General features: G+C 51.6%; 1 protein-coding gene across 3 annotated transcripts in view; it reads left to right on the top strand.

The window, feature by feature from the left end:
• vps8 (VPS8 subunit of CORVET complex) overlaps positions 1-25,316 on the top strand; it is a 1,010,867-nt gene that overhangs the window by 332,399 nt on the left and 653,152 nt on the right. For all 3 annotated transcript variants that reach the window (XM_072480702.1, XM_072480693.1, XM_072480711.1), the window contains exons 32-33: positions 17,289-17,387; positions 19,739-19,828. In XM_072480702.1, coding sequence (XP_072336803.1) covers positions 17,289-17,387; positions 19,739-19,828 — 189 coding nt within the window. The remainder of the gene's footprint in view (positions 1-17,288; positions 17,388-19,738; positions 19,829-25,316) is intronic.

The following is a 25,316-nucleotide window of genomic DNA, read 5'->3' as shown; positions in this document are numbered from 1 at the left end:
ATCGCACCCCCTTCTTGTACAAAGCCGCCTTCACTCGCCCAAACGCCGCTCGCCTTTTTGCCAACTCCACCCTCAAGTCCTGGTAGATCCGAACTGCAGTACCATCCCACAGCACCTCACGCTTCTGCTTTGTCCAGCTTAATACCTTCTCCTTCATGCAAAACTTATGGAAGCAGATAATTACTGCCCTTGGCGGCTCGTTCACTTTGGGCTTCGGCCTTAATGACCGATGAGCTCGGTCTAGCTCATACAGGGTGGGGCTCTCCCCCTCCCCTATCAGCTCCGCCAACTTCTTCACGAAGTATTGCGTTGGCCTTGGGCCCTCTGTCCCTTCGGGCAAGCCTACAATTTTCAAATTGTGCCGCCTTGAGTGGTTTTCCAAGTCTTCCAGCTTTGCTCGGAGTCCTTTGTTAACCTCCACCACCCTCCACAGCTCGTCTCCCATCGAGGTGACCTGGTCGCTGTGGCGTGACACGGCCTCCTCCATTTCCTTCATCTTCTCGCCTGCTCTCTCACCTCGGCCGATGCCTTTGCCACCGCCACCGCCACCCTCACCGGGCCGATTGCCTCCTCCACCAATGACTTCAACGCGACCGCCATCTCTTTCCTCAAGGCCTCCATGTGCCTTGCAATCTGTTTTTCCAGCTCCACCGCCATCACCTCGGTCATCTTCTCCACCGTAAGTGCGGCCCCGCCTTGCAGTTCGGCTTCCGCCATCCTGTCAACACTTTTGCTTGTCTTCTCCTTCAGCGGCGAACCCGCGTTTCCTCCTTTCTTCGACGCGGCTCTTCGCATCCTTTAGTGGCTTATTGTTTTTTATCTTCTTTCTTTTCTCCTCTCTCCCCCTTCACCCTCCTGTCCTTCATCAATCTGACTTATTCTCTTTTTGAAAAAAAGGGGAAAGAAAAAAAAACAAACTTCCTTCAACCTTCTTTTTTTCTCCTCTGCATTCACCCAGAGCACCCCTGGGACCAGGCTTCAGCCTTCTTTCTTCCGCCTAGGTGGGAGCCATCTGACGTGGAGCACCCTCCCTACATAGTGCCCTGACCTCGGGCCTGCCGCTTTGGCCTCCTCGTGGCTCCGCCCCCGCAGCTCTGACTCCGATGCCGCGCTGGGCCCAGCGCCTCAGCCCCCGCCGCTCGACACCCGCGCGGGGTTCTTTGCCGGTTTTTAAACCGGCCCCGCTGGCTGCTCGTGATGGCCCCAAAGCCCGACGATAGTTGGGGGGTGCGTGAAGACTCGGGGAGTTCCCTGAAATCGCTGCAAATCACGGCCACCGGCGGGAGCTCTTGTTGCGGCCGCCCTGCTCGCCCACGCCACCCAGTTTCTCCCAAGGCTTTAATAATGATAATAATAATCTTTATTGTCACAAGTAGGCTTATATTAACACTGCAATAATGTTACTGTGAAAAGCCCCTAGTCGCCACATTCCGGCGCCTGTTCGGGTACACAGAGGGAGAATTCAGAATATCCGATTCACCTAACAGCATGTCTTTCGGGACTTGTGGGAGGAAAGGCACCCGGAGGAAACCCACACAAACACAGGGAGAACGTGCAGACTCCATACAGACAGCAACCCAAGCCAGGAATCGAACCTGGGTCCCTGGAGCAGTGAAGCAACAGTGCTACCCACTGTGCTACCATGACGTTGCCATCTGTTTGAAACTGAGCACTGACCCTCAGTCCTTCAATTGCGAATGTCTGAAACTGTCACTTTCCATCAGCTATTCTGGGCCATGCCAAGCTCAAACTATTCATTGTGCCATGTCCACTGACATGAAAGTGGTTGCACTGATGGAAGGTGCTTTAGACTGATGGGATGATGTCTCTTCAGATGGTGACTCCTCTGAGATCTCAGGTGGCCCCAATCCTTTGCCCGTGCTTTATTTGCTACTGCGCCTGTGGGAGAGATTATTGTTATCAATATATTGTTATTGATATCCATGCGTGCCTGCTTCCTCCTGCTTCTCCATAATCCAGAGCTTAATCTGTAGAATCCGTACAGTGTAGAAGGAGGCCATTCGGTCCATTGAGCCTGCAGCGGCCCTTAGAAGCTACCCAGACTCACCCTTGACCCTATCCCCATAACCCTACGCATTGATCATGGCCAATCCACCAAACGTGCACATCTTTGGACTGTGGGAAGAAACCACAGCACCCGGGGAAAACACACGCAGACACAGGGAGAACGTGCAAACTCCACACAGTCGCCCCTGGCCGCTGGTGCTGTGAGGCAGCAGTGCTAGCCACTGTGCCACCGTGCCATCATGAAATGCTACAGAGGCATCACTGGAAACCTAGTGAGAAGGTTTGGTGCCTGTGACCATTCTTCCGGGGCATCAGACCTACCTCGCTCTCTGTGACAGGCTGATCGACTCTCACCCTGTAAGCTCCATTGCTTCCATCCCCATTTGCATCATTAGATTATAAGGTAGGCTTGTCAGACTGCGCCCCTTTAAATGACCATCATGGTGCTACTGAGTGGCCTTCTGCAAGTGGTCATTCGTGCTTGACATTGCAACATGACATTGCACTGAAATCAGTGGCCATGGTCCTCTGATTTCAGGCCACTCCACGGTTTATTGCACATTGGTCCTTAGTATGGGTCTCACTTTGCTTTTGCTTTTCCTTTGCCTCACATCTCACAGCCATCATATTGGACATATAGTGCTTCCACCTTGCAATTGCCCTCATCTTGTCAAACCTGACTAGGTAATTAAATGGCTTCTGGCACTGTACCCACGTTCATGTGACCACCCTGCAACTGCTCACTTTCTTGGCTACCTCCAGCCAGGCCTTCTTTGTGAGGTTTGCTGGCCGCTGCCTTCCATCCTCCAGGAAGAGAACCTTTCTCCAGGGAAGCATCACCTCTTAGTGCAACTATTTATACATGTTCACCTCTACACTCCTTCCTTTGCCTTCACATTCTGCAGGCAATAGTAAGATTGACCTTTAAAAAATGGTGCTGTTAACCTTCTTGACGGCACTAGTTCCCATCCGCAATCCGTTAACAGCCACCCTCTTCTCCAGCCAAACACTAATTGGCCACATAGTGGAAGTGCCCTTTGAAATCTCGTAATTCGTATCACAAATGACCCCAGCATTGGACCTTCGAATCAGTCACCAAATTCCAGCCAATTATTCTATTTTGCAAATATTTCAGTCCATTTTGAAAGATTAGTGGCTAGGCAGGACTGATTAGATGGTAATTTACTTTGAACTGAATAGAATCTATTTATGTGCCAGCATTTTCTTTGTGGATACTGACTACCATTATGCTATGCTTCACAAGTACACTCAAGATCCTTGTTTCTGATATGCTTATTATTCCAATATTGTGCTCATTTAGGCCGTGGATAAAACTCATTTGTATAACGTGTTCCACTGTACCCAGTTTCATTATTGTTGTTTGCCTCTGTCCGCTATGTTATGCAATAACCTCCTTCCAATTAGTTTGTGACCAGTTATGCAAAGTCCCCCAAATGTGTTTGCTATCACATCCTTCCTCCCAGTATTGTCTTGGTTAGGACTCTGCAGTCATTTCATGTGTGGTTGTCTCTCTAAATTCTGTAATATAATCACTGCTGAATTTAATAATCCAGCGTACTACCTGAAAGTCTGCTGCTGAGCATGTTTCATTTTTGTAATCTTATGTCAGTATATGACTAATGGATTTCCTGTAATTTTATGCTTGTCTTGCCAGCTGTCAGATATAATGTTTCACATCTCTTGTCTCCTGTCTATTGTTCATTGCCAAAGGCGTCCTTATGACCTTCTGTTCATCCAATTTAACTTGATGTGGTAATGACCATTCCTCATCAGGGAAGATGGTTGTAGAAAAAAAGGCTTTAAAGTAGCTTTGGGAAGGGGGAATTACAAATGTGAAGCATTGTTTATGATTGGGCCAAATTAAATTTGGGACTATTCATGCACTTCCAGCTTTTTTGAATATATACCGTTTATTCTACCTGTCTCTATGTCTATCAAACACCAGCTGTGTTGGCTTTTCTGGGTTGAAATGTTCATTTGCCCAGCACTTTCAATGGGCAATGTTGCCACAGGCATTCTAGAAAATTGGAGATGCACAGCAGCCATTAAAAGTTGATATCCTGTGTGGTAGTATGTATTGGGGGTCATGTGGGACTGGAAGCCCTAATGTCATTGGCTGACAGATCCCGGGTCCTGGTTGGCCGTTGACCTCATACTCCGCCCTGAAGGCGAAGTATAAGAAGCCGGTGCCTTCCCCCGCATGCCAGTTTACTATCGGGCTGCTGGGGAACAGACACGCTTAATAAAGCCTCATCGACTTCACTCTGTTTGTCTCACGGAGTCTTTGTGCGCCACAATTTATTAAGCGTGCCTAAATAGGACTATGGAGCTCAGGATCATTCCAGAATGCCTGAGGATCAGCCCCCACGCAGTGAATGCAGCAGCAGCCTTCAAACACTGGCAGACTTGCTTTGAGGCCTACATCACATCGACCACAGGCAGAGTCTCAGATGAACAAAAACTGCAGGTCCTGCACTCGAGGGTGAGCACGGAGATTTTCACCCTCATTGAAGACACCCGCGATTTCCAGACGGCGTTCGCAGCACTGAGAAGTCTCTACGTTCGCCCAGTTAACCAAATCTACGCTCGCTACCAGCTCGCGACGAGACGGCAAGCTCCCGGAGAATCGATGGACGAGTTCTACGCCGCGCTGCTGATTTTGGGACGAGCCTGCAGCTGCCCGTCTGTGAACGCGAACGAACACACGGACATGTTAATGCGCGATGCTTTTGTTGCAGGTATACAATCCTCCCAAATCCGCCAAAGACTTCTAGAAAAAGAGTCACTCGGACTCTCAGAGGCACGGGCCCTGGCAGCCTCGCTGGACGTAGCCGCGCGTAATACCCGCGCCTACGGCCCCGACCGCGCGGCAGGCCATTGGGCCCCGTACGTACCCGCCGCGGCAAACCCCCTACCCCCCCCCCCCGGACACCCCACAGGCTTGCGCAGTCCAAACGCCGAGTCGCACCGGGGGCGCCCGCTGTTATTTCTGCGGCCAGGCGAAGCACCCCCGACAACGCTGTCCGGCCCGCGCAGCCATCTGCAAAAGCTGCGGGAAAAAGGGCCACTATGCGGTGGTGTGCCGGTCCCGCGTGGTCGCCGCCGTCCCGGGAGAACAGGGAGCCTTACAGGCAGTCTATGCCTCCCAACCCCCCCAGCACGCCATGTGCGACCCCCAGGCGCCGCCATTTTGGGTCCCAACCACCGCGGCCCCGGGAGAACTGGGAGCCCTGCACGCCGCCTACGCTCCCCAACCCCCCTCCCCGCAGCCCACGTATGACCCGCCGCCGGCGCTCCCGATTTGGGTGCCAGCCAACACTCTCCACGGAGAGGAAGGGGTTTTCCGTATCCCGAACGCCACCCTCACCCCCGTCCCGCGCCCCACGCCTGACCCGCCGGCGCCACCTACCTTGACCCCGACCACCGCTGTCCCCGGTGAGGGAGCTCCGCGCGGTGCCAGCGCTCGCGGCCCCACGACTGACCCGCCGACCTGGGCCCTCGCCCCCGTCCCGCGCCCCACGCCTGACCCGCCGACCTGGGCCCTCGCCCCCGTCCCGCGCCCCACGCCTGACCCGCCGGAGCCGCCGACCTGGGCCCTCGCCCCCGTCCCGCGCCCCACGCCCGACCCGCCGACCTGGTCCCTCACCCCCGTCCCGCGCCCCACGCCTGACCCGCCGGAGCCGCCGACCTGGGCCCTCGCCCCCGTCCCGCGCCCCACGCCTGACCCGCCGGCAATACAACTCACCTGGACCCCGACCTCCGTCCCCGGCGAGGGACCTCCTCACTGTCCCAGCGCTCGCACTGACCTGCCGGTCCCCAGCGAGGGAGCTCCGCGCGGTCCTAGCGCCCGCGGCCCTGGAGCTCGCACCAAAGGAACTCCGCGCGGTCCTAGCGCCCGCGGCCCGGAAACTCCGCGCGGTCCTAGCGCCCCCCAGACCCCCCAGCACTCAATGTACGACCCGCAGACGCCGCCATTTTGGGTCCCGACCACCACGAGGGGAGGAGGGGCCCCGCCATCTTGGACCGCCCCCGACCTGTACGACGCATGGGGGCGGCCATTTTGCCCACCCCCGACGCCATCTTGTGACCCCTCATCTACGGGCGAGGTATGGGGGCGGCCATTTTATCCATCCCCGACGTCCTCTTGGACGGCAACAACGGACCCCACCCCACTACTACAACCACGGCTCGCTTCGGTTACGCTCGATCAGGCTCGGCCCCGGACTCTCCAGACGACGACGACAACGGTCCTAATTAACGGCCACGAGACGCCATGCCTAGTCGACTCCGGGAGCACGGAAAGTTTTATACATCCCGACACGGTAAGACGCTGTTCCTTAACTACCTACCCCAGCGCACAAAAGATTTGCCTAGCTGCAGGATCCCACTCCGTACAGATCCAGGGATTCTGCATAGTTACCCTAACGGTACAGGGGAGGGAATTCAAAAACTACAAACTTAACGTCCTTCCCCAACTCTGTGCCCCCACCTTGCTGGGCTTAGATTTTCAATGTAACCTACAGAGCCTTACGTTTAAATTCGGCGGCCCCATACCCCCACTCACTATCTGCGGCCTCGCCACCCTCAAGGTGCAACCCCCGTCCTTGTTTGCGAACCTCACCCCGGATTGCAAACCCGTCGCCACTAGGAGCAGACGGTACAGCGCCCAGGACCGGACCTTCATTCGCTCCGAAGTCCAGCGGCTACTAAAGGAGGGCATAATCCAGGCCAGCAATAGTCCCTGGAGAGCGCAGGTGGTAGTAGTGAAGACAGGGGAGAAGCAAAGGATGGTCATTGACTATAGCCAGACCATCAACAGGTACACACAACTAGACGCGTACCCTCTCCCCCGCATATCCGACATGGTCAATCGGATTGCCCAGTATAAAGTCTTCTCCACCGTGGACCTCAAGTCCGCCTACCATCAGCTCCCCATCCGCCCAAGTGACCGCAAGTACACAGCCTTCGAGGCAGACGGGCGATTATACCACTTCCTAAGGGTCCCTTTTGGCGTCACAAACGGCGTCTCGGTCTTCCAACGGGAAATGGACCGAATGGTTGATCAACATGGGTTACGGGCCACGTTCCCGTACCTCGACAATGTAACCATCTGCGGCCACGATCAGCAGGACCACGACGCCAACCTCCAAAAATTCCTCCAGACTGCCAAAGCCTTGAACCTCACGTACAATGAGGACAAGTGCGTTTTTAGCACCGATCGGCTAGCCATTCTGGGCTACATAGTGCGCAATGGGATAATAGGCCCCGACCCCGAACGTATGCGCGCACTCATGGAATTTCCCCTCCCGCACTGCCCAAAAGCCCTGAAACGCTGCTTGGGGTTCTTTTCATACTACGCCCAGTGGGTCCCCCAGTACGCAGACAAGGCCCGCCCCCTAATACAGACCACGGTTTTCCCGCTGTCGACAGAGGCTTGCCAGGCTTTCAGCCGCATCAAAGCGGACATCGCAAAGGCCACGATGCGCGCCATCGACGAGTCCCTCCCCTTCCAGGTCGAGAGCGACGCCTCTGACGTAGCTCTCGCGGCTACCCTTAACCAAGCGGGCAGACCCGTGGCCTTTTTCTCCCGAACCCTCCACGCCTCAGAAATCCGCCACTCCTCAGTGGAAAAGGAAGCCCAAGCCATAGTGGAGGCTGTGCGACATTGGAGGCATTACCTGGCCGGCAGGAGATTCACTCTCCTCACTGACCAACGGTCGGTTGCCTTCATGTTCGATAATGCACAGCGGGGCAAGATCAAGAACGACAAGATCTTGCGGTGGAGGATCGAACTCTCCACCTTCAACTGTGAGATCTTGTACCGGCCCGGAAAGCTGAACGAGCCGTCTGATGCCCTATCCCGCGGGACATGTGCCAACGCACAAATTGACCGCCTCCAAGCCCTCCACGAGGACCTCTGCCACCCGGGGGTCACTCGGTTTTACCACTTCATCAAGTCCCGCAATCTCCCCTACTCCTTAGAGGAGGTCCGTACAGTCACAAGAGACTTCCACATCTGCGCAGAATGCAAACCGCATTTTTTCAGGCCAGATGGAGCGCACCTGATTAAGGCTTCTCGTCCCTTTGAACGCCTCAGTCTCGATTTCAAAGGGCCCCTCCCCTCCACCGACCGCAACGCGTATTTCCTTAATGTAGTGGACGAATACTCCCGCTTCCCTTTTGCCATTCCCTGCTCCGACATGACCGCGGCCACAGTCATTAAAGCCCTGAACAGCATATTCACACTGTTCGGTTACCCCGCATACGTCCACAGCGACAGGGGGTCCTCTTTCATGAGTGACGAGCTGCGCCAGTTCCTGCTCAGCAAGGGTATAGCTTCAAGCAGGACGACCAGCTACAACCCCCGGGGGAACGGGCAAGTAGAAAGGGAGAACGGCACGGTCTGGAAGGCCGTCCTACTGGCTCTACGGTCCAGGGATCTCCCAGTTTCACGGTGGCAGGAGGTCCTCCCGGACGCTCTCCATTCCATCCGGTCGTTATTATGTACGAGCACTAATCAAACGCCTCACGAGCGTCTCCTTGTCTTCCCTAGGAGGTCCTCCTCTGGAACGTCGCTGCCGACCTGGCTGGCGGCCCCAGGACCCATCCTGCTCCGAAAGCACGTGCGGGCACATAAGGCGGACCCGTTGGTCGAAAGGGTTCACCTCCTCCACGCAAACCCCCAGTACGCCTACGTGGAGTACCCCGACGGCCGACAGGACACGGTCTCCCTGCGGGATCTGGCGCCCGCCGGCACCACGCACACCCCCCCGGCACCATCAACCCAACCGCCCCCCTTCCTGCCACCGCCGCACCCCGCGACCGCCCCCTTCCCAGGAGGATCAGCCCCCCTCCCCTTTGCACCGACAGCTAAAACCGTGCGGTTCCCGGAGGCGACAACGCTGGTACAAGCACCACCACCACCGCCGGGGCCGAGGCGATCGACACGGACGACCAGACCGCCCGACCGACTCGTGGCGTCGATGTAAAACAAAGATGGACTGTCCAATGAACATTTTGTTTTCATATATCCTCTGTAAATAGTTGTAACAGGACGATACTGTCCAATACGGTCCTACCATGTAACTGTTCTCTCCTCCCAGGACCAGTACTGTAAACCCTTACCACCATACGAAGCATCACCCCGCCGGGTTCATTTTTGACAAGGGGTGAATGTGGTAGTATGTATTGGGGGTCATGTGGGACTGGAAGCCCTAATGTCATTGGCTGACAGATCCCGGGTCCTGGTTGGCCGTTGACCTCATACTCCGCCCTGAAGGCGAAGTATAAGAAGCCGGTGCCTTCCCCCGCATGCCAGTTTACTATCGGGCTGCTGGGGAACAGACACGCTTAATAAAGCCTCATCGACTTCACTCTGTTTGTCTCACGGAGTCTTTGTGCGCCACATCCTGTGATTATCAACACAGGATAGGATGGAGGTGTGGGGATAGTGTGGAGGTTTGGGTAGGGTGCTCTTTCCAAGGGCTGGTGCAGACTCATTGGGCCGAATGGCCTCCTTCTGCACTGTAAGTTCTATGATTCTATGATGAAACGTGAATAAAACTATACAAAATTCTATGATTGACTATTCAAATCAAAGTTCTATACTATACTTATAAAACAAACTAATTTAGCCTTCATTTCACATCATTGGACTTTTATTGATGAAATGTATCTGCTAGTTATCTTTGAGAACTGTTTGAGGTATGGTTCAGTGACAACAGGAAAGTTATAGCATAGAAGGTGGACATTTGGCACCTTGTATCCATATAAGTTGTTTGTGAGAACTGTCCAACATAATTTACTGCCTGTTCTCTGTAAACCTCCCTTTTTATTCTCTCGGGTAGTTTTTAATTGACTTCTTGTCACTGACTCCCGGCCCTTTTCTGCTCCAGTCGAAACCAGTATCTCAAGCCTGCTTCTTAATTATTGTTTTCCCTTCCTGGCATCATCTTGATGACTACATTGTACTCTTTCCAATGTTTCCAACATGCGTTGTCCAAAAATGTATCGATTACTCCAGATATAACCAGATCATCATAACTTTATAAATGCCTCTTTGCTTTTATGCTCTGTCCCTATTTATGAAACCTATTTTGATAATTGGTCTTTCTTTCACTTTTCACCAGCATTATTGTGTTCATGTCTTTGAGCCCCGAAGTTCATCCACTCTCTTCCATTAAATATATACTTCTATTTGTATTCCATGATCCTTCTGTTCGTTAAATTGCAGTTACCAACTTTCTGTCCATTCTATTAACCTGTCCATGTTCCTTGATGAATTTTGCAGTCCTTTTTCTTATTTCCTTTTTTTGTGAAATGTGTTTCTTGAAGTTTTTACATTTTATATACTATACATTCAGTAAGGATAAATGCGTTGGTTAAAATGTACTGGTCATTTTCCTCTGTGCTGATCCCCCCCTCCCCCCCCACACCTTCATTCATTGTTTCATGTCCTTCCCTGGGTCCCTTGCTGTACAATGGGCACTTATCTGCCATTTGCATGTGAGTGGTGCCCTCACCTTCCCTCCCCCCACTCTTTGTTGTTTGGCTTCCCCCCTTTCTTCTCCCCTCCCCCTATCCTGTTTTCGGCATTTCTTTGGGGGTTCCTTTTCTTGTGGCCTTGTTCAAGGCCCCTTGACCTCTGTATCGTCCTTTTTCCGGACTCTCCCTTCTTCTCTGCCCCCCCCTCCACCACCACCCGCCTCCCTTCCCAGTCTATTCCCTGTGGTCTCGTTGGCTCCCATGCATTCCTCCCCCTCCCTTCCCCAGCTCTATTGGCTGTTGGCTTCGAAAAGGTCCTGGAACAAATTGGTGAATTGCCTCCATGCTTTGCGGAAGCCATCCTCTGACCCTCGGATGGTGAACTTGATCTTCTCCAGATGGAAGGTTTCTGGTAGGTCGGTCAGCCAGTCTGCAACGGTGGCTGGTGCCGAGCAGGATTCTCTGGAGGGCGATGAGGGAAGCAAAGGCAGGGGCTTCAGTCGTCTTTTTCCATGAATAGTTCTGGATGGTCCAGTACCCCAAAGACTGCCATTCTTTGGCCATCACCTTGGACATTGCTTCGAACCAAAACCCGACACGTCAGGGGCATGCCCAGAACATGTGGGCATGGTTGGCCGGGCTTCCCTGGCACCGTTCACATTTATCCTCCACCTCCGGGAAGAACCTGCTCATTCGGGTTCTTGTCAGGTGTGCTCTGAGACCACTTTCAGTTGCATGAGGCTTAGCCTTGTGCAGGTGGAGGTGGCCCTGCTCAGTGCTTTGCTCCAGAGTCCCCTCCCTATTTCCGTCACTAGCTCTTCTTCCCATTTTCCCCGTGTCTCGCCCAGTAGGAAGCGCGTCATTTCTAAGAGTCGTCCATACAGGGTCCCAACTGTTGACTGTCCGTGTCCAGTAACTCCTCTGACATTGTGCTTCTCGGGGTTTGTAGGTATGCTTGGGCGATATTCCAGGCGGTTATGGAGAACATCTAGCGTGGGTTGCCAAGGGTGGCCGTCTACCTGGATTATGTTCTCATCACCGAGACCTTGCATCAGAAACATGTGCCATGCCGTTGGGGGAAAAAATGTCTCCATTCATGCAAAGCCCAAAAGGTCGACCATATGATGTTCGTCCACTGGTAGAAAATCTTATCCCTTAGTGTTGGGTGGGGTTACTGGGTTATAGGGATAGGGTGGAGGTGTTGACCTTGGGTAGGCTGCTCTTTCCAAGAGCCGGTGCAGACTCGATGGGCCGAATGGCCTCCTTCTGCACTGTAAATTCTATGATCTATTCTATGACGTGGAGAATCTAACCAATATCCTCGGGCAGTTTGCTCGGGCCGGGGTCTGTCTCCGGAGGGAGATGTGCATTTTCCTCCCACCGGAGGTCACTTATCTCGACAGTCGGGTGGACAGCAGGTGCCTCCACCCAGTAGAGGACAAGGTGTGGGCGATTCACCAGGCCCCCATTCCTCGTGACCAGATAGTGCTCTACTCTTTCCTCTCCATGGTGAACTATTACGGGAAGTTCATACCCAGGATGGCCACGCTGCTCAGTCTGCTCCACCAACTGCTGAAGAAGGGATAGAAGTGGAATTGGGGCCCCCCGCATCAAAAGGCATTTCACGAGATGAAGCAGTGGCTCTCGTCGAAGGAATTACTTACCCATTCCGGCCCAACAAGCCCTGCTCCTCACTTGTGACACTCACTGGCACACCGCATGCCTGACGGGTCAGAGTGACCTTTTGCTTTTGTGTCCTGCATGCTGGTGGACGCCGAGCGGAACTATGCCCAGATAGAGAAGGTGGCTTGGCAGTGGTGTTCACGGTGCGGAAATTCCACCAGTGCGTTTATGGGTGGCCGTTCACCCCCATACTGACTACAAGCTCCTGCTGGGGTTATTTAAAGAAGATCGGGTGATTCCGCCGATTGCATCCGGCTGGGTTCAATGGTGGACCCTGCTGCTGACAGCCTACGAATACACTATGAAGCATCGCCCGGGCACAAGAATCCCGCACGCGGATGTGTTGAGCTGCCTGCCTCCACCCACCAAGCCGTTGGCTTCCGCCCCAGCCACGGAGGTGATAGCCGCTCTCCATTTCATGGACACATTGCCAGTAATGGCGGCTCATATCAGAGAATGGACGTAGACCTACCCAGAGTTGTCAAAGTCCAGCATATTGTCCAGTACGGGGCCTGACATAGGGTGATACCAGAAGGGCTGAGGGCCTACGCTGCCAAACTACCCGAGATGAGAATGGAAGACGATGTCCTCTTGTGGGGGATGTGGGTGGTCGTACCCGAACGGGGACGTGCTCCCCTGCTGAAAGATCTCCATAACGAGCACCCTGGGATGGCCGAGATGAAAATGTTGCCACGCAACTATGTTTGGTGGCCCGGACTGGATGTCAAGATCGAGCGGGTGGCCCAAAATTGCATCCCATGACAGGAACACCAGAAGATTCCACCAACGGCCCGAATGCTCCCCTGGGAGTGACCCCGGAAGCCTTGGTCCCATGTATATATCGACTTTGCCGGCCAGTTTCAGGGGCCACGTTCCTTATAGTAGTGGACGCCCCTCAAAATGGCTGGAAGTACACCGGGTCTTCATGGCGACCATTAGAGCAACAATGAACAGACTGAGGGCTATTTTTAGCACGTACTGACTGCCCGAGTTCCTGGTGTCTGACAATGGGGCGGCGTTCACAAGCCAGGGCTTTGCTTTGTTCATGGGCGCGAATGGCATTAGGCACGTACGGCGGCTCCGTACCACCCAGCTTCCAATGGACTAGCCGAACGAGTGGGACAAATGTTCAAGAGAGCCATGAGAAAGATAACCTCGGGGTCGTGGGAAACGCGGTTGGCGAGGTTTCTTTTCAGTTATCGTACGACGCTTCGCGCCACAACCACCATCGCACCGGCATAGTTACTCATGGGGTGCCGTCTCCAGACGCGTCTCAACCTCGTCCTCCCCGATGACGGGATGCAGGTCTGTCGGCACCAGGACCGCTCCGAGACAGACTCTCACCACTGCCCACTGCGCATACCTTCACGGCAGGTGATGCGGTTTATTTGAGGAACTTCGGGACTGCCGCCACATGGATCCCTGGGACAGTCCTCAACGCGATGGGGCCAGTCCTCTATGTGGTCCAGGTGCAGGGGGCAGAGACACACCGCCACCTGGACCACTTACAATGACACGACCAAGAACCACCGACATGTGGCCGATGGCCCCACGCATGACCCGGACACCTTCCCCCGTATGGCCAAGGAGGAACCCCAAGACCAGTGGGCAACCTGGACCCCACCCGCCCATTCTTCCCCCTGTTGACTGCTGAGATGTCGAGGGACCTGTGGCTCCTGTGGACCCGGCCAGCGACGGCGTAGACAGCGAGTCACATTCCGATATGGACATTGGATCTCCCGGCGTCAAAACGCCGGCAACACTTGCACCAGCAGCCTCACCGGCTGGGCCATGCCAGCTGCAATGTTCTTCACGGAAGCAGCGGTCCCCAGTACGCTAGCTACACACCTCCTGGATGTACCGCCCCTATAACTTCACCCACAACCCAAGCGACCACAGGACCCTCCACCTGAGAACATGGAAATTTCTACGGATTTGGGGAGAGTGGTGGTGTTATGACCCCTACAGGGACAGAGCTATATAGCATCTGCTTCCCCTCCTAGAAATATAAGTTTATGAACAACTCAAAAGAATAAGCAACATACTTAAAACAGTCATGAAAATCGGTAATATTCTAAAAGCATTTACAAGGCACAAAAAAACTAAACCACCAGCTCTCAACCCACCACCATCACTACCAACCCCCTCCCCCGACCCCAACGATAGCCCAACATCGACGGAATGGTGCCCAAATGAGCAGGACAGACAACTGAGAAAGGTCACACCAGTGCAGGGCACAGTGTGCGAGAGAGAAAGAGAGAGAGAACACCCCTTACATTCCCAAGCTGGTGCCCCACCATCTGGCTTGGGCTTGCAAAATCTTACTACCTGTCCTGGCTTGAGACAACTCACACCTCTTTAACCTGTGATTAACCTTCTCTCCAGTTGCACCGTCTGGACCTGTAAAGTCTTAATTTCCTGCAAAGACTCGCATTCAAAGTATCATCTTGCATCATTGAATTTGTCCATATATGTGGTTGTAGAACCCACCTCTTCATTCACCTGAGGGAGGTGCTGCGCTCTGAAAGCTAGTGATTCAAAACAAACCTGTTGGAGTTTAACCTGGTGTTGTAAGACTTCTTACTGTGCCCATCCCAGTCCAACGTCGGCATCTCCACATCATGGTTCCCAAGAGGGGGCACAGTTCAACCCAAACCAGCTCCTTTAAACAAACCACCAGCTGCAAAGCACATTTCCGGCCACCTCTCCCTCCACCCCATCCCATCGGTAGCCCCACATCAGTGGAAAGGCGCCCAAATGAGCAGTCTAGACCACCGAAAAAGGGCACACCCATACGGGGCATGGAGGAAGAGAGAGTGAGAGAACTCACTGTACAAAAAGCAACAAGCCAAATACCACAAGAAACTCAACAGACAATTAAGTGCAATGCAAAGCCGCCTGCACCCACTCCAGCGCACTCTCCACTTCACAACCCTCTCCCAGCTCCAGCAACCGCCCCACGTCGGTGAAGAGGTGCCTGCAAGCCCCACAGGAAAAGGACAGGCAGCACACGGTTGAGGAGAGACCGCGAACACCCCTTCCCCACACGAGCACTGGTAGGGACCCCTCAATCCCCAGTACACAGAAGGAGGGCTGCAACTGGCGAGCACCCAGCCGCTAAACACACAAAAACACAATAATAACCATACAATCCCCCAACAAAAAAACAAAACCAGCATCAGCACAGCAGTACACACTCAATTGGGCCACTCCCCTGTTGCTCTCACAGATCTGGCATCCAGTCTCCAGACTCCACCCAATCTAAAACTGCAAAAGCGAGTCCATGCTCCTCCATGTTCAGCCCAGCAGCAGGCCAACCAAATACCACCCCATTGCTTCACTCCAGCCCTTAAGCAGGAGGGAACCAGTGACAAGTACGAGTCCCAGGTGTGGCAACTGCAGACAAGCACTCCTCTCCCCTGCAAGCAACTGGCAGCAACAGGCACCTCTTGCCCTCCACTGAACCGGTCTGAAAAAGGCAGCCAGCATTCAGGTCCAGAAGCAGGGTTACCGACAGAAGCAGCAGAAGTCCAGAGAAAGATTCTCCCCCTGCACCTCGGAGCATGTTCTACTCGGGTGACTAGAGGGCGGAACTCCCTCCTAATAGGAGGAATTCCCCACAGAATATAAACCCCGACCGGAAGCAGTTCGGGGAAGGAGACCCTGCGGGGAGTGGAGTGGAGTGATTAGTGTGGAATAAAGTGAGCTTTGCCTTGTCAGCTTGGCCTCTCATGGAGTCTTTTCCTCCGTCTACTCCTACAACACGCACTAACCCAGTGTGTTGTGATAGTTAAATGTGATTTTTGTTTTAATTTACTCAGAAGGCCAATGCACTTCTAATGCTTTTAAAAAGTGAATTTCATTAATTTAAGATGGGTTTACTTAGAGCTAGTCAATTAACACTGATTGAAATGTCTACGTTTTGTGATAAATCTATTTTTGTCTGTTTTAATTAAACATCAAACTATTTTCATTCTAAGAAAGAAAAAAAAAGTATGCTTCAATCTTGGCAGGAATGTGTTTGGAAATATGTAAATGAGTTTGAGTGACAATGTTTGGTGGGGGAAGGGGAGAAGGCTTTATAAAATTGCCAAAAGAATTGGCAGTTGAACCTAAAGTGGAAACGTTACACCTGCATATTCTATGGTGTTAACCCATACATACTAAATTCAGCTTTGTAATAGGTCCAGCAGCCCAGTCAAGAAAGCCAATCAGTGTTTTATAATTTATTCTTGGGAAGCAGATAAAGCATTTTGTGAAACTTTCTCAGAGTTGGGGAACATTCCGTATTGTTTGCAAGAATGGATGACTGGGCATAATCATACAGTGCAGAAGGAGGCCATTCGGCCCATCGAATCTGCACTGACCCTTCAAAAGAGCACTCTACCCAGGTCCACCCCGCCCTATCCCCATAAACCTAGCCTGCAAATCCCTGGATTCTAAGGGGTAATTTAGCATGGCCAATCCATCTGATCTGCACCTCTTTGGACTATGGAGGAACCCATTACATGTGGAGCAAACCCATGCATACATGGGGAGAACATGAAAACTGCACACAGACAGCCACCCAAGGTCAGAATTGAATACTAATCCCAGACACTGTGAGGCAGCAGTGCGAACAACTGTGGCACGGTGACGCTGGTTGCAAATTTTTCAAAATGTAGCTTGGGATGACACAAGGACCTCTGAGCATGTTTTGTGAAAAGATCTTTATCAAACTTACCTAAGAACTTTATTACAGACATTGGCCAGAATTTTCTGGCTGTCTCGATTCTCTTTTCCCGCTGGCAGTGCAACCCCACCAGTGGGTTTCCTTGCGACATGGAGTGACTTCAATGGGAAACCCCATTAACAAGCGGTCGGAAGGGAGAATCCCACCATCAGTGAACGCCGCTCCGCCAGGAAACACGTGGCTGGTGGACCGGGGAATTCAGTCCATTGTGTTAACTACTGATTTGATATTACATTCTACATAATAACCTTCCGAGAAAGTAGAATTTCTAGTCATACTCGTCTGTAGGAAGTTATGGCGGTATCATGTGTTAGTAACTCTACTTTACTCACCACTGTAGGAGGACGTTTTCAATTATATCCACAATATGTTATCCATACCTGGCTACAGCACTGAAGAAAAAGAGTCTGTGTGGAATAAAACCATGGAACACATCAAGGTAACTCTCTCGACCAATTTAAAATGATCTGAATGAGCTAATGAAACAAAAAAGTTAAAAGGATGTTAAATGTCGAATTTTGTTCCAGTCAAAGGATGGAATTGCCTTCTGTACAATGTAGTATCACGTTTTTGTTCATATTGTGCATATTTGACTTTAATTTATGGGGAAACATTCTGCAAGATGAGCCAGATTAACCTGAGATTGTGTTACCTTATTAGTACTCAGATCCACTTTTGGAATTCTGGATCACATCATAATAGCGAGGTTTGTGTGTTTTAGGTTGTCTAAATTAATGATAAAGTTTGTGGATGGTACGACTGTGGTGGGTCGTGTTGCTCTTATTAGCCTTAGTTTTATTAGCTCTAATTCTGTCACCTTTGCTCACGAGTCGCCAGGTATCTTTCTGATACCGCCACGTGGTTCAAGCTCAAGTAATGATTAATAATGCAGCACACCGCTTAGTAAAAGTTAAATCAACGATCATTTATTATATACAGCAATAAATACTTATACAATAATCCTACTTCTAGACTACTACCTACCACTAAAGGCCAATACTTAACTTTGGAAATGGCCCACCAGGTCAGGGAAACGAATGGTCTATCGAATTGATTCTGGCCTGCGAGATTCAAAAGGCTGGTATGAGTCGATAGTCCGGAGCGCCTATCGGGTAGCGATCGCTGGAGTAACACTTACAGTTGTCTTTGTCGAAGGGTCTCGAAGGTTGCGAGCAGGAGAAGGGTCGATCTGAACTTGGCCCCTATTTTTATAGTTCCCAGGGGCTTCCCGCCTCTCGGGGCGGACCTTGACCCTGGTTCCAAGTGATTGGACTTGGTCCCAATCACTTGGTTCGATATGCTCCAATAATGGGGCGATTCCTTGATCGGGGGGGTGGTCGTCCACCTTTCTTTGCCTCAGCCACTGCTGGCGCCGAAAAGTCTGGATCGGCTTTATGTTGCTAATGTATAGCAATTGTTCCCAGGGATGGCTGCTTCGTATGCAGATGGCTGCGTTTTTGTGCTGTTAATGGTTGCAGGTATCGGTCTGGGCCGATTTCCCCAGAGCCGAATATACTATTTTGCCTGCAGCTGTCCGTTTGAGTCCTGTTCACTGATTTTCCCATCAGTCTCTTTCGTTCGCCATTTTAGATCGGGGTTTGACCATTCTAATCGGGAATCAGCCATTTTAGGTGGCTACAGTCGTATCTCAAACAACGACGAATCAGACTACAGAAGGGAGATAAATCACTTGGTTGCATGGTGTACCAAAAACAACTTCTCACTAAATGTTGGAAAGACCAAGGAACTGAGCATCGATTTCAGGGAGCATAGTATGACACCCCCTCACGTCTGCATCAATGGCTCCGAAGTGGAGATCGTTGATAGCTTTAAGTTCCTGGGGGTCACCATCACTAACAGTCTGCCCTAGTCCACTCATGTTGATGCAACAGTCAAGAAAGCCCAACAACTTCTCTACTTCCTACAGAAGCTAAAGACATTCGGCATGTCTGCATCGCTTCAAATTTCTACAGATGTGTCATAGAGAGCATCCTATCCGGCTGCATCGTAGCTTGGTATGGCAACTTCTCGGTCCAAGATCGCAAGATATTGCAGGGTGTGGTGAACTCAGCCCAACGCATCACACAAGCTTGCCATCCAATATTGATTCTGTCTACACCTCCTGCTGCCTCAGGAAGGCAGGCAGCGTAATCAGAGACCCCTCCCACCCAGGCTTTGCCTTCTTCCAGACCCTTCCATCAGGCAGAAGATACAGAAGTCTGAAGACCCCCACATCCAGACATAAGAACAGCTTCTTCCCCCCCCCCCCCGCTACTAGACTCCTCAACGACTCTCCCTCGGACTGATCTGTTCCCTGTAAGAACACTATTCATGCGCCCTATGCTGCTCTTGCTCATGTATTTGCTTTATTTGGCCCTTGTTCCGCACTGTAACCAATTACTGTTTGTTGATGTACCATTTGTCAATGTACTCTGTCGATTATTCTTTTTTTGTCTTCTATGTACATACTATGTACGTTCCCTTGGCCGCAGAAAAATTATTTTCATTGTACTTCGGTACATACGACAACAAACCAAATCAAATCAAATAAATACCATCATGTTATGATTTTTTGGGGTTGACTTTAAAACCTGTTTTTCATGGTATACAAAGAGCCATATGTGCCATTGGCAACATGTTTTGTCTCCAGCACATACAATGTTAATGATTCTGTTGTCATAGCAACATGCTGTTGCCACTTTGCTAAGGCATCATTTTCTGTCGGTCATGCACCAAAGAGATTAATGGTTTGTTTTTGGAAAAATAAATTGACTTTTTATTAAATTTCAGGACTTGGTGTCTGTCAATCCGTCAAAAGCAGCTGAACTGTTAGCAGTACATTTCTCCTCAGAGATCCGAGTGATCGTGGACCAATTAGAGGTAAACCAATGATAGAAAGTAATTGTTCTGTTTACGACCGACAATTTGGCGTAAAACGGCCACCAGTCCTCCGTTTGGCTGGGGGCTAGCAGCAAGGCAGCGTAGAGCACTGGACTCTAACTAGAAAGATGCCCTTTTATAAATTTGTTTCTGATAGGGTGTACCTGAGAGAGCCATGAATGTCAGTCTAGAAAATAACAAAATCTGGACAATAGCTTCAATAAAACCTGATACAGCTGACTCAGAAAGCTGACATCTAAAGGTGAAATCGAGGCACAATGCTGATTCATGTATGTCTCAGTTGATTCAGGGCATTGAGGGTAAAAAAAAAATTGTTGTAATAAAAGTTACACATTCTCGTTAATTTTAGACACCTCTATACTTTGTCTACCCTGACCTAAGTGCTACACCCAGTAACAATCTCCCCCCCCCCCCCCATTTCCCCTTTCCCATTTTCCCCCTCTGCCATCCACTGTCCGTTCCCTGTGCCATCTCCCCATCCCTTGCCACCCATTCTGTTCCACCATTTCACTCCCTGTCTTATGCATTCCACCATGTCTTGTACTTTAAAATTTCTGCTTCGAAGCAATCTGGAAACAGACGTTTTTATAAAGCATGCCTTGTGCTGTGATACAAATATTTAGTTCCAGAGAGCAAGGTTTTCACAACCATCGGAACTTGTTTTTTTTTTTTTAAATAATATTTTATTGAAAATTTTTGGTCAACCAACACAGTACATTGTGCATCCTTTACACAACATTATAACAATACAGATAATAATGACCTTTTTTATTTAAACAAGAACAAAAGAAAACAACAACAAATAAATAAATATTAAATAACAAAAAATAAAAACTAACCCTAATTGGCAATTGCCTTGTCTCAGGCCACCCCCCCCCACCCCCCACCCCCCAAGCCCTGGGCTGCTGCTGCTGCCTTCTTTGTTCTCCCCTATCTATCTTTCCGCAAGATATTCGACGAACGGTTGCCACCGCCTAGTAAACCCTTGAGCCGACCCCCTTAGGACGAACTTAATCCGCTCTAACTTTATGAACCCCGCCATATCATTTATCCAGGTCTCCACCCCCGGGGGCTTGGCTTCTTTCCACATTAGCAATATTCTGCGCCGGGCTACTAGGGACGCAAAGGCCAAAACATCGGCCTCTCTCGCCTCCTGCACTCCCGGCTCTTGTGCAACCCCAAATATAGCCAACCCCCAGCTTGGTTCGACCCGGACTCCTACTACTTTCGAAAGCACCTTTGTCACCCCCATCCAAAACCCCTGTAGTGCCGGGCATGACCAAAACATATGGGTATGATTCGCTGGGCTTCTCGAGCACCTCGCACACCTATCCTCCACCCCAAAAAATTTACTGAGCCGTGTTCCAGTCATATGTGCCCTGTGTAATACCTTAAACTGAATCAGGCTTAGCCTGGCGCACGAGGACGACGAGTTTACCCTGTTTAGGGCATCTGCCCACATCCCCTCCTCAATCTCCTCCCCTAGCTCTTCTTCCCATTTCCCTTTTAGTTCGTCCATCATAGTCTCCCCTTCGTCTCTCATTTCCCTATATATATCCGACACCTTACCGTCCCCCACCCATTTCTTTGAGATGACTCTGTCCTGCACCTCTTGTGTCGGGAGCTGCGGGAATTCCCTCACCTGCTGCCTCGCAAAAGCCCTCAATTGCATATACCTGAATGCATTCCCTTGGGGCAACCCATATTTCTCGGTCAGCGCTCCCAGACTCGCAAACTTCCCATCCACAAATAGATCTTTCAATTGCGTTATACCTGCTCTTTGCCACATTCCATATCCCCCATCCATTCCCCCCGGGGCAAACCTATGGTTGTTTCTTATCGGGGACCCCCCCAGTGCTCCGGTCTTTCCCCTATGTCGTCTCCACTGTCCCCAAATCTTCAGTGTAGCTACCACCACCGGACTCGTGGTATAGTTCCTTGGTGAGAACGGCAATGGGGCTGTCACCATAGCCTGCAGGCTGGTCCCCCTACAGGACGCCCTCTCTAATCTCTTCCACGCCGCTCCTTCCTCCTCTCCCATCCACTTACTCACCATTGAAATATTAGCGGCCCAATAATACTCACTTAGGCTCGGTAGTGCCAGCCCCCCCCTATCCCTACTACGCTGTAAGAATCCCTTCCTCACTCTCGGAGTCTTCCCGGCCCAAACAAAACCCATAATACTCTTTTCTATCCTTTTGAAAAAAGCCTTCGTGATCACCACCGGGAGACACTGAAACACAAAAAGGAATCTCGGGAGGACCACCATCTTAACTGCCTGCACCCTCCCTGCCATTGACAATGCTACCATGTCCCATCTCTTGAAATCTTCCTCCATCTGTTCCACCAACCGCGTCAAATTTAGCCTGTGCAATGTGCCCCAATTCTTAGCTATCTGGATCCCCAGGTAACGAAAGTCTCTTGTTACCTTCCTCAACGGTAGGTCTTCTATTTCTCTACTCTGCTCCCCTGGATGCACCACAAACAGCTCACTCTTTCCCATGTTCAATTTATACCCTGAAAAATCCCCAAACTCCCCAAGTATCCGCATTATTTCTGGCATCCCCTCCGCTGGATCTGCCACATATAGTAGCAGATCATCCGCATATAAAGATACCCGGTGTTCTTCTCCTCCCCTAAGTATTCCCCTCCATCCCTTGGAACCTCTCAGCGCTATCGCCAGGGGCTCAATCGCCAGTGCAAACAGTAATGGGGACAGAGGACATCCCTGCCTTGTCCCTCTATGGAGCCGAAAATATGCCGATCCCCGTCCATTCGTGACCACACTCGCCACTGGGGCCCTATACAACAGCTGCACCCATCTAACATACCCCTCTCCGAACCCAAATCTCCTCAACACCTCCCACAGATAATCCCACTCTACTCTATCAAATGCTTTCTCGGCATCCATCGCCACTACTATCTCCGTTTCACCCTCTGGTGGGGCCATCATCATTACCCCTAACAACCTCCGTATGTTCGTGTTCAGCTGTCTCCCCTTCACAAACCCAGTTTGGTCCTCATGAACCACCCCCGGGACACATTCCTCTATTCTCATTGCCATTACCTTGGCCAAGACCTTGGCATCTACATTGAGGAGGGAGATTGGTCTGTAGGACCCGCATTGTAGCGGATCCTTTTCCTTCTTTAAAAGAAGCGATATCGTTGCTTCTGACATAGTCGGGGGCAGTTGTCCCCTTTCCTTTGCCTCGTTGAAGGTCCTCGTCAGTAGCGGGGCGAGCAAGTCCAAATATTTTCTGTAAAATTCAACTGGGAATCCGTCCGGTCCCGGGGCCTTTCCCGTCTGCATGTTCCTAATTCCTTTCACCACTTCTTCTACCGTGATCTGTGCTCCCAATCCCATCCTTTCCTGCTCTTCCACCTTGGGAATTTCCAGCCGATCCAAAAACTCCATCATTCTCTCCCTCCCATCCGGGGGTTGAGCTTCATACAATTTTTTATAAAATGTCTTAAACACTTCATTCACTCTCTCCGCTCCCCGCTCCGTCTCTCCATCTTCGTCTCTCACCCCCCCTATTTCCCTCGCTGCTCCCCTTTTCCTCAATTGGTGTGCCAGCAATCTGCTCGCCTTCTCTCCATATTCATACTGTACACCCTGCGCCTTCCTCCATTGTGCCTCTGCAGTGCCTGTGGTCAGCAAGTCAAATTCCACATGCAGCCTTTGCCTTTCCCTATACAGTCCCTCCTCTGGTGCTTCCGCATACTGTCTGTCCACCCTCAAAAGTTCTTGCAACAACCGCTCCCGTTCCTTACTCTCCTGCTTCCCTTTATGTGTCCTTATTGATATCAGCTCCCCCCTAACCACCGCCTTCAACGCCTCCCAGACCACTCCCACCTGAACCTCCCCATTGTCATTGAATTCCAAGTACTTTTCAATGCATCCCCTCACCCTTAAGCACACCCCCTCATCCGCCATTAGTCCCATATCCATTCTCCAGGGTGGACGCCCTCTTGTTTCCTCCCCTATCTCCAAGTCTACCCAGTGTGGGGCATGATCCGAAATGGCTATAGCCGTATATTCCGTTCCCCTCACCCTCGGGATCAATGCCCTACCCAACACAAAAAAGTCTATGCGTGAATAGACTTTATGGACATAGGAGAAAAACGAGAACTCCTTACTCCTAGGTCTACTGAATCTCCACGGGTCCACCCCTCCCATCTGCTCCATAAAATCCTTAAGCACCTTGGCTGCTGCCGGCCTCCTACCAGTCCTGGACTTCGACCTATCCAGCCTTGGTTCCAACACCGTGTTAAAGTCTCCCCCCATTATCAGCTTTCCGGTCTCTAGGTCTGGGATGCGTCCTAGCATTCGCCTCATAAAATTGGCATCGTCCCAATTCGGGGCATACACGTTTACCAACACCACCATCTCTCCCTGTAATTTGCCACTCACCATCACGTATCTGCCCCCGTTATCCGCCACTATAGTCTTTGCCTCGAACATTACCCGCTTCCCCACTAATATAGCCACCCCCCTGTTTTTCGCATCCAGCCCCGAATGGAACACCTGCCCTACCCATCCTTTGCGCAACCTAACCTGATCTATCAGTTTCAGGTGCGTTTCCTGTACCATGACCACATCTGCTTTAAGTTTCTTAAGGTGTGCGAGTACTCGTGCCCTCTTTATCGGCCCGTTAAGCCCCCTCACGTTCCACGTGATCAGCCGAGTTGGGGGGCTTCCCACCCCCCCCCCTTGCCGGTTAGCCATCATCTTTTTCCAGCTTCTCGCCCAGTTCCCACGCGGCTGTATTTCTCCCAGACGGTGCCCCCCCGCCCATCCTTTCCCGCACCCACTCCCCCCTTTCCCCAGCAGCAGCAACCCAGTAATTCCCCCCTCCCCCCCCCCCCCCGCTAGACCCCCCGCTAGCGTAATTACTCCCCCCATGTTGCTCCCAGAAGTCAGCAAACTCTGGCTGACCTCGGCTTCCCCCCGTGATCACGGCTCGCCCCGTGCGGCGCCCCCTCCTTCCTGCTTCTCTATTCCCGCCATATTTATCATAGCGCGGGAACCAAGCCCGCGCCTCTCCCTCGGCCCCGCCTCCCATGGCCAACGCCCCATCTCCTCTCCCTCCCCACCTCCCCCCATCACCACCTGTGGGAGAAAGAAAAGTTACCATACCGCAGGATTAATCATACAATCCCTCTTCACCCCCCCCCCCCACTCGTCCCACCACTTTGTCCAAACGTTCATTTTCGTAGTCCAATCATTCCAATTTTTCTTCTACAATAAAAGTCCACGCTTCATCCGCCGTCTCAAAGTAGTGGTGCCTCCCTTGATATGTGACCCACAGTCTTGCCGGTTGCAGCATTCCAAACTTTATCTTTTTTTTGTGAAGTACCGCTTTGGCCCGATTAAAGCTCGCCCTCCTTCTCGCCACCTCCGCACTCCAATCTTGATAGACGCGGATCACCGCGTTCTCCCATTTACTACACCGAGTTTTCTTCG

Source organism: Scyliorhinus torazame, chromosome 2, assembly GCF_047496885.1.
Source record: "Scyliorhinus torazame isolate Kashiwa2021f chromosome 2, sScyTor2.1, whole genome shotgun sequence".
Lineage (NCBI taxonomy): Eukaryota > Metazoa > Chordata > Chondrichthyes > Carcharhiniformes > Scyliorhinidae > Scyliorhinus > Scyliorhinus torazame.
Note: the sequence above shows the minus strand (reverse complement) of the source record. Positions and strands in the feature narration are given on the sequence as shown.